This window comes from Oncorhynchus mykiss, chromosome 12, assembly GCF_013265735.2.
Source record: "Oncorhynchus mykiss isolate Arlee chromosome 12, USDA_OmykA_1.1, whole genome shotgun sequence".
In the NCBI taxonomy this organism is placed as follows: domain Eukaryota; kingdom Metazoa; phylum Chordata; class Actinopteri; order Salmoniformes; family Salmonidae; genus Oncorhynchus; species Oncorhynchus mykiss.
This window is the reverse complement of record NC_048576.1, coordinates 68,854,116-68,863,902: the sequence shown is the minus strand read 5'-3', so window position 1 is coordinate 68,863,902 and position 9,787 is coordinate 68,854,116. Positions and strand designations below refer to the sequence as shown.

General features: G+C 43.4%; 1 protein-coding gene across 1 annotated transcript; it reads left to right on the top strand.

The window, feature by feature from the left end:
* The first annotated feature begins 266 nt into the window (after window positions 1-266).
* Window positions 267-8,807, top strand: LOC110538137. The gene is made up of 8 exons (XM_021624756.2): window positions 267-1,525; window positions 1,737-1,933; window positions 2,058-2,257; window positions 2,386-2,485; window positions 2,578-2,940; window positions 6,771-6,927; window positions 7,815-7,942; window positions 8,126-8,807. The coding sequence occupies exons 1-8, from the start codon at window positions 973-975 to the stop codon at window positions 8,495-8,497; spliced, it is 2,070 nt and encodes a 689-aa protein (XP_021480431.2). The 5' UTR covers window positions 267-972; the 3' UTR covers window positions 8,498-8,807.
* The last annotated feature ends 980 nt before the right edge of the window (window positions 8,808-9,787 follow it).

Below are 9,787 nucleotides of genomic sequence, written 5' to 3'. Positions count from 1 at the left end.
TTTACATGTGGCGTTCATATTTTTGTTCAGTGTATTTTGTCAGCTCTTTCAACACTGTCAGGGGGCTGGTCAGAGCTATTACATTTTTATATTTATCCATTAAAAGCAAAGGGGTTGAGTCTCTGGGGAAACAATTATCTTTATGACATTTCCTCTCTGCGGTGTGTAGGCAAATGTTATGTGTAATTGGCACCATTACTGCCGAATAATTACAGTCAAATCTCTGTACACTGACTGGCCTCACATCGTTCTCTTTTTTTGACGCTTGCGGTCTCTTGCTGATGACGTTTTATTTAGGGGACGACAGTTAGCTAGATTCAATAGCTAGCTACAACGTTTCAAAATGTATATATTCATGTTTTACGCATTGTAGCTTTGGTTTAAAGTCCCAATCCCGTGTAGACTTCAAGTATTGTTTCGATCATTTGCAGTGAAATGTTGGTGACGTTAACTAATTTAATGAATCGAATCATTTACAGAGATAGCTTGTAGGAAATGATTAGCTAGCGAGCTTGTTTTGTTGCTAGCAAGAGTAATGGGAGCAACAATGGGAAAAGGGGATACCTAGCCAGTTGCACAACAATGTATTCAACCGATATGTGTCTTCAGCATAATTTGGTAGTAATGTAACTAGTTAGTGATCCAGTATCTACTAGCTATGTTGACATTGTTTTTTGAGTTGCCAAGATAGCTGTAGTTTTAGGGTAATTAGCTAATATGATTGTTCTTAGTAAAATTCATATCACTCAGTGTGTTTCTCTGGTTGACGCTCCAAGCGAGAGATGCTTCGAGATGTTGTGGTCATATCAATTATCAGAGAGGAAGAAATTAAACAATAACTTACACTAGAAAATCTTTGACAATACCCAGTTTTGGTGTTTTTTAATAGACTAGCTACATACAATCCCATAGAGCTCTAACCTGTGGTTGGTGTCTAAAGTCACCGAGACAACCAGGTAGAGCTGTGCCAAAATGGATGTCCAGTTGTCCATCAGCTTCCTGAGGGACAGACTGGGCGGGACCATTGACGAGGCAGTGCGTACAGCAGTGGAGTCTGTGCTGTGTGAGACTGTGCGTCTGTTAACCGGGCTCCAAGGGGACCAGCAGCATGGACTTTCCTCAGTGACCCAGAGGGACCAGGACACCCTGGGACTGAAGCAGAGGTTTGAGGCCCCCAGCGGGGGTGACTGGAGGGTGCAGGCTGGGTCTTCGGGGGCATTCTGTAACACAGGACCGAGGGTTAGTGGTGGGCGCTGCAACACTAAGAATCCAATGGGTCAGACCACTTGCTCAACCTCCCAAGCATCACAAAGGACCACCGTGGAGCCCCATCCCCAGGAGGTGGTGGAGGACTGTGCTGGACTGCCTGACCCGTTTGACCTTGTGTCGGCTGGGCCAGTGATGGTGGACTATGAGGAGGGTCAGGGCATGGGGATCCCAGAGGAGTGGGAACTGATGAACAGAGTGTACAAGACGGAGCACAATGAAGACATGGCCCTTATTGATGGGGGCGGTACCACTCAATGTAAGTCCTGACTCAATGTAGTGAAATATGGTTGTGATGTAGTTTCACAGAGAAAAGGCAGCTTTAGTGAGAGCCTCTCTTGATGTCTTGACTTGCAGTATTTTCATGTAGCCTCGCAAGCTGCCTGATATCGCAAGCTTACATGAATGGTATAACCGTACAGCGAACCATTCATGTAAGCTCGCGAGGTCTGGCCTCTGCAAATGTTCAGTTGCAGATGACCACAGGCTGCATGAAGGAGACCAGAGGACTGTGGCTGTGCCCCTGGAGGGAGAGATGGCTGCCAAGCCCCAGGACGCATTGCACCCCTGCTTCAGCCCAGCCAACATCAAAACAGAGCGACCTGAGATAGAGAGATGCTGCATGGCTGAGGAGGCCCTTGCTCTGCCTCTGGCTCATCCTGCCAATGTGAGTAAAGCACATCTACTCAGTCCTCAAACGCCGACCTCGCAATCTCATAAACAATATAAGGCACTAAATGTTCACTGACATAATGTGCGCCTCAGTCCTTATCTAAACCTGTCATTCTCAGAGTGGTGTGGAGGCCGGTGAGTTTGGGCAGGAGCAGGTGGAGGCTGGTCCACAGGACTTTGTAGGTCGCCTGCGCCTGTGGCTGGAGCAGCTGTGTCCTGAGGTGGTCCGGGAGTACGAGAAGGAGGGCTGTCTGTGTGAGCTGTCCCGCAGGAAGCTTATCAAGTTCTCTGTGTCCTTCATCGTGGAGGAGTTTGGATTGTGAGGAGCTGATTGTATGTGTATTTGGGCTGAGAAGGGACGTGACTGAGAGAGCAGAGATTTTGCTCTTCTATTTAGACTCAATGTTTTGTGAGTGTTTCTGACGTTTAATCTCCTGTCCTCTGCAGCTACCCTACCTCTGCTCAGAAGACCATGCTGGCAGAGCACATAGTGGAGCTCTTCCCAGGACTCAGGCTCTGTGCACCCTCTGCTGGCATCAACGGCATAGTGAGCTAGTAAATTGATTAGTAGAGTAAGATTCACATAATTCTCAGTTACTGAGTAGATGACTGTCCTATCATTTTTTTCTCCCTGTGTAGGAACACTTGTACGACCCTTTGTCCCGTACGGGTTACATTGAGACGCGCCTGCGCAACTCTCGACGCACCCTTGAAGACCACAAGAAGAAGTATGTGCTGAAGAGGCGTCGGCCAGAGCCAGGCTTGGCGGACCCTCCTGTACCTAGATTGGGGTCTGGGCTCCTGGAGAGACAGTCCAGTGAGGAGACCCAGAGGTGGATGGAGCTGATGAAGAGAACCAGGCCCCTGACCAGGAACCTGCCTGCCATCCACAGTGCTATGGACCTCACATTCAACGCACGCAGGAGGTGGATCAGCAACACACGACCTAGTATGAGGGCTGTGTTGGCCGAGTACCCACGTTTTCTTGACGTTCCCACCACGGTGAGTCCAGTCTTCATGGAAAAAACTACGGATGCTCACAAGACTAGAAAGGCCACAGATAAACTTGTATTAGGGTCATTCCATGTCATTTTAGCCAGATATGACACCCACCATCTCAAATTGATATTGAAATTGTTTCTGAAGTTAGAAACAGATAAGATCAGCATTCCTGCAACATTATTTTGATGGAATATAATTCAATTTCTGAGAAAGTAAGCTAATTGATTACACCCAAAATTGCCTTTTTTTTTTATTTATAGGATTCATATAATATTCCAATATTCCATTCTAACAATGAGGTAAGATACTGTATGAGGAATCAAAGAAGTGGTCAAAAGCCACCCACTGACACACACACACACACACACACACACACACACACACACACACGCCCAACAGAGTATACCGTATCAGTTCTCTATGTCTGACGAGTAGTATGGAGCTGCGGCCCAGAGAATTGTTTCTTCATCCTATGTAATCTGACCCCCCCCCCCCCTCACATCGTACATACCGATATTACCAGATTTGACCACTGGAGGGTGCTGTTCATTTTATTAGACGATAACCCCCCCTTCAATGTTAATGGGATAGTTCACCCAAATTACAAAATTACACATTGGTTTCATTACCCTGTAAGCAGTCTATAGACAAGGTGTGACATCAGCCAATTGTTTGGTTTTGTTTACCTGGCAAATGTTTAAAATGCTAACTTTTCAGCGTCGGTGGCACAAATCCAATGCAAGTCAGTGGTACCTAATTTGAGCATTTTTGCGTTTCCTATCCAAATCATCTACAGGTAACTGCCAAAATAAAGGAAATACCAACTTAAAGTGTCCTAATAGGGTGACCAGAACAGCTTCAATGCTCCTTGGCATAGATTCTGGAACTCTATTGAAGGTATGCGACACCATTCTTCCATGAGAAATTCCATAATTTTTTAAAACCTTTATTTAACTAGGCAAGTCAGTTAAGAACAAATTCTTATTTTCAATGACAGCCTAGGAACAGTGGGTTAACTGCCTTGTCCAGGAGCAAAACAACAGATTGTTACCTTGTCAGCTCGGGGATTCGATCTTGCAACCTTTCGGTTACTAGTCCAACGCTCTAACCACTTGGCTACCTGCCATCCCAAATGGTGGTGGAAAACGCTGTCTCAGGTGCCGCTCCAGAATCTCCCATAAGTGTTCAATTGGGTTGAGATCTGGTGACTGCCATGGCATATGGTTTACATCGTTTTCATGCTCATCAAACCATTCGTGCCCTGTGGATGGGGGCATTGTCATCCTATGGGGGCTTATCCATGGTGGCCAAAATAATGGCCTGCCCAGCATTTTTATTTTTTACAGTGCCTTGCGAAAGTATTCGGCCCCCTTGAACTTTGCGACCTTTTGCCACATTTCAGGCTTCAAACATAAAGATATAAAAATGTATTTTTTTGTGAAGAATCAACAACAAGTGGGACACAATCATGAAGTGGAACGACATTTATTGGATATTTCAAACTTTTTTAACAAATCAACAACTGAAAAATTGGGCGTGCAAAATTATTCAGCCCCCTTAAGTTAATACTTTGTAACGCCACCTTTTGCTGCGATTACAGCTGTAAGTCGCTTGGGGTATGTCTCTATCAGTTTTGCACATCGAGAGACTGAAATTTTTTCCCATTCCTCCTTGCAAAACAGCTCAAGCTCAGTGAGGTTGGATGGAGAGCATTTGTGAACAGCAGTTTTCAGTTCTTTCCACAGATTCTCGATTGGATTCAGGTCTGGACTTTGACTTGGCCATTCTAACACCTGGATATGTTTATTTTTGAACCATTCCATTGTAGATTTTGCTTTATGTTTTGGATCATTGTCTTGTTGGAAGACAAATCTCCGTCCCAGTCTCAGGTCTTTTGCAGACTCCATCAGGTTTTCTTCCAGAATGGTCCTGTATTTGGCTCCATCCATCTTCCCATCAATTTTAACCATCTTCCCTGTCCCTGCTGAAGAAAATCAGGCCCAAACCATGATGCTGCCACCACCATGTTTGACAGTGGGGATGGTGTGTTCAGCTGTGTTGCTTTTACGCCAATACATAACGTTTTGCATTGTTGCCAAAAAGTTCAATTTTGGTTTCATCTGACCAGAGCACCTTCTTCCATATGTTTGGTGTGTCTCCCAGGTGGCTTGTGGCAAACTTTAAACAACACTTTTTATGGATATCTTTAAGAAATGGCTTTCTTCTTGCCCCTCTTCCATAAAGGCCAGATTTGTGCAATATACGACTGATTGTTGTCCTATGGACAGAGTCTCCCACCTCAGCTGTAGATCTCTGCAGTTCATCCAGAGTGATCATGGGCCTCTTGGCTGCATCTCTGATCAGTCTTCTCCTTGTATGAGCTGAAAGTTTAGAGGGACGGCCAGGTCTTGGTAGATTTGCAGTGGTCTGATACTCCTTCCATTTCAATATTATCGCTTGCACAGTGCTCCTTGGGATGTTTAAAGCTTGGGAAATCTTTTTGTATCCAAATCCGGCTTTAAACTTCTTCACAACAGTATCTCGGACCTGCCTGGTGTGTTCCTTGTTCTTCATGATGCTCTCTGCGCTTTTAACGGACCTCTGAGACTATCACAGTGCAGGTGCATTTATACGGAGACTTGATTACACACAGGTGGATTGTATTTATCATCATTAGTCATTTAGGTCAACATTGGATCATTCAGAGATCCTCACTGAACTTCTGGAGAGAGTTTGCTGCACTGAAAGTAAAGGGGCTGAATAATTTTGCACGCCCAATTTTTCAGTTTTTGATTTGTTAAAGAAGTTTTAAATATCCAATAAATGTCGTTCCACTTCATGATTGTGTCCCACTTGTTGTTGATTCTTCACAAAAAAATACAGTTTTATATCTTTATGTTTGAAGCCTGAAATGTGGCAAAAGGTCGCAAAGTTCAAGGGGGCCGAATACTTTCGCAAGGCACTGTATATGACCCTAAACTTGATGGGATGTTTGTTGCTTTAACTCAAAAACCACACCTATGTGGAAGTACCTGCTTTCAATAGACTTTGTATCCCTCATTTACTCAAGTGCTTCCATTATTTTGACACTTACCGTTATAAGTAACATCATTGAGTTACACAATAAATGTTAAAATACTTTAGGCTGATTTTGAACATGAAATGCTAATATAGGTACCATTGACTTGAATTAGATTTTTGCCACAACGGCTTAAAAGTTAGCATTTGAAACAGTGGCCAACAACCAAAGCATGGGTTGCTGTCATACGTTGTCTGTTGACTGCTTACAGGGTAAGGATACCAATATAATTTTGTAATTTGGGAACAGTTCATTTAAACATTGAGTTTGGGGGGTGGGTAGCTTCAAAATGGTTTTAAAAACCTAATAGCAGGAACAGCACCATCTATTGGTCACCCTGGTACTATCAGTACATAGGATGGGATATAAACATAACTTCAATGACACATTTCTCTGAACAGGGGGATAGAAAACGTCACTAAATTCTCTGAGAACACAGATAGGATGAAGAAACAATACTCTGTTCCGCAGCTCCATACTACTTGACAAACACAGAGAACTGATACTATATACTAGTTGTTGGGGTGGGATTGTCGTGGTGGGTTCGTGTGTGGCTTTTGACTATTCCTTTGGATTCTTCATGTCTATTTATTGAATGTTATATGAATCCTACAAATTTCAAATGAACAATTTGGATGCGATCAATTACCTTCATTTCTCAGAGATCAAATTATATTTAAACAAAGTAATGTTGCAGGAATGATAATTGACTAAGTGTATTATTGGGATCTGAAGGTGTTTGTTTGTTCAGATTGACCTGGAGTTTGAGAGGATGTTCCCAGGTAAAGGCCACTCCTTCCTGGCCCAGTGGTCGTCGTTCGTGTTGCCCAGGCTGTACCAGATTGCAGAGTGTGAAAAACACCCGGACATCTCTGCACTTCTCCAACTGGCTGCCACACAGCAAGGAGGTCAGAGGTTAACTACACTGAACAAAAATATAAACGCAACATGTAAAGTGTTGGTCCCATGTTTGAGGAGCTGAAATATGAAATCCCAGAAATGTTCCATACGCAGTTTATTTCTCTCAACTTGATGCACAAATTTGTTTACATCCCTGTTAGTGAGCATTTCTCCTTTGTCAAGATAATACATCCACCTGACACGTGTGGCATATCAAGAAGCTGATTAAACAGCATGATCATTACACAGGCACACCTTGTGCTGGGGACAAGAAAAAGCCACTTTAAAATGTGCAGTTTTGTCACACAACACAATGCCACAGATGTCTCAAGTTTTATTGGAGCCAAGCTGACTCCAGGAATGTCCACCAGAGCTTTCTCTACCATAAGCTGCTTCCAACGTCGTTTTAGAGAATTTGGCAGTACGTCCTATCGGCCTTACAACCACAGACCATGTCCAGGACCTCCACATTTAAAAAAAAAAAAAAAAAAAATTTAACCAGTGGGATAATTTGGTTGGGGTGCTGAGGAGTATTTCTGTTTTATGTGGGGAAACTAATTATGTTTGGCTGGGTCTGGCTCCGCAGTGGGTGGGCCTGGCTGCCATCCATGGCTGCACCCCTGCCCAGTCATCAGAAATACATAGATTAGGGCCTAATACTGATTTCTTTATATGAACTGTAACTCAGTAAAATATTTGAAATTGTTGCATGTTGCTTTTCTTTTTTTCCACCAGAATACACGGAATAGACACTTTACGGTCAACCTCCTAATCAGCCATTGACAGACTGACTGAAAATGATCTGTATGATTTACTCAGTGGTTAGAGTAATAGGAGAGTAGATTGCTGTGGTTAATTTTTTTAACGTATTTGTTCCTCTCTGATTCCTCTGCAGACTCCTACACCATGACTATGCTGAAAGTCCTGATCTATGTACTACCACCAACAAACACCAGTAGAGCCTCCTTACCCTCCAGGAGCAGTGTCAGGCAGGCCATTCGGTATCTGGTGGACATTGTACCGGTGAGCAACACAGTATTTTTCTTCCTGGTCAGACTGAGCAGTAAACCCAGACATTTCCTCATTGCCATATAGATTAAGTTTGTGAACTAGTGGAATTTTAGAAGATACGGTAACAATGATGTTTTGAAGGAATGTAATTGAAGAATCCCCTTGAAAGACCTTTCCTCCTTTGTTCCTCTACAGATAGACACCATGGTGTCCTCCTTATTCTGTGACCTTACCTCCTTGGAGGGCCCAGAGTCTGTGTCCCACGCTCAGCCCTACATATTGAGCGTGGGGCCCCTGGAGGCCCCTGGCCGGCAGCTTTGCATCGTGTTCCCTGTTGATAGGATTGCAATCCCCCTGCCTCAGGAGGGCCTGAGCAATGCACTGGACAAGCTTTTCAAGCTTCTGCGTGTGTTTGAACTGGGGTACCCAGATCAGCTAGCCTCCCTGTATGGCTTCCTTGAGCACCTGTATGGGCTGGAGATGACCCCACAAGATAACCATGACTCCCCCAGTGGCAAGGGGTCAAAAGTGCTTGAACTTTTGTCACGGCTCCACATGCCCTCCTGACAGAAGGCATAGGTCTATACAAGAATTGAACTCGCCCCACAGACTTACCTTTTTATTTTTTAAATATTTTATTATAGCTGTCCTTTACAGAACACCTCCTTTACTATGTTCTGGATTTGCCCCAAAATTAAAGTATGTCAGACTGAACTGAGCAATGCTGATGGATCACTGGTGTTATACCTTCATTATACAGTACCAGTCAAAGGTTTGGACACACCTACTCATTCAAGGGTTTTTCTTTATTTTTTAATATTTTCTACATTGTAGAATAATAGTGAATACATCAAAACTATGAAATCATGTAGTAACCAAAAAAGTGTAAAACAAATACAAATATATTTTAGATTCTTCAAAGTAGCCACCCTTTTCCTTGACAGCTTTGCACACTCTTGGCATTCTCTCAACCAGCTTCATGAGGTAGCCACCTGGAATGCATTTCAATTAACATGTGTGCCTTGTTAATTTGTGGAATTTCTTTCCTTAATGCTTTTGAGACATTTCTTTCCTTAATGTATTTGAACCAATCAGTTGGGTTGTAGGGGTGGTATACAGAATATATACCTACTTGGTAAAATACCAAGTCCTTATTATGGCAAGAATAGCTCAAATAAGCAAAGAGTTAGCAAAGAGACAGTCCATCATTACTTTAAGAAATGAAGGTAGGTCAATCTGGAAAATTTCGAAAACTTTTAAAATTACTTCAAGTGCAGTCACAAAAACCATTAAGCGCTATGATGAAACTGGCTCTCATGAGGACCGTCACAGGAAAGGAAGAGTTACAGAGTTACCTCTGCTGCAGAGGATAAGTTCATTAGAGTTACCAGCCTCAGAAATTGCAGCCCAAATAAATGCTTCAGAGTTCAAGTAACAGACACATCTCAACATCAACTGTTCAGGGGAGACTGCGTGAATCAGGCCTTCATGGTCAAATTGATGCAAAGAAACCAGTACTAAAGGACACCAATAAGGAGAAGAGACTTGCTTGGGCCAAGAAACACGAGCAAAGGACATTAGACCGGTGGAATTCTGAGTCCGAAGTTGAGATTTTTCGTTCCAACCGCCGTGTCTTTGTGAGACGCAAAGTAGGTGAAAGGATGATCTCTGCATGTGTGGGGGTGCTTTGCTGGTGACACTGTCAGTGATTTATTTAGAATTCAAGGCACACTTAACCAGCATGGCTACCACAGCATTCTGCAGCGATACGCCATCCCATCTGGTTTGCGCTTTGTGGGACTATCATTTGTTTTTCAACAGGCACAACACACCTCCAGTGTTATTTGACCAAGAAGG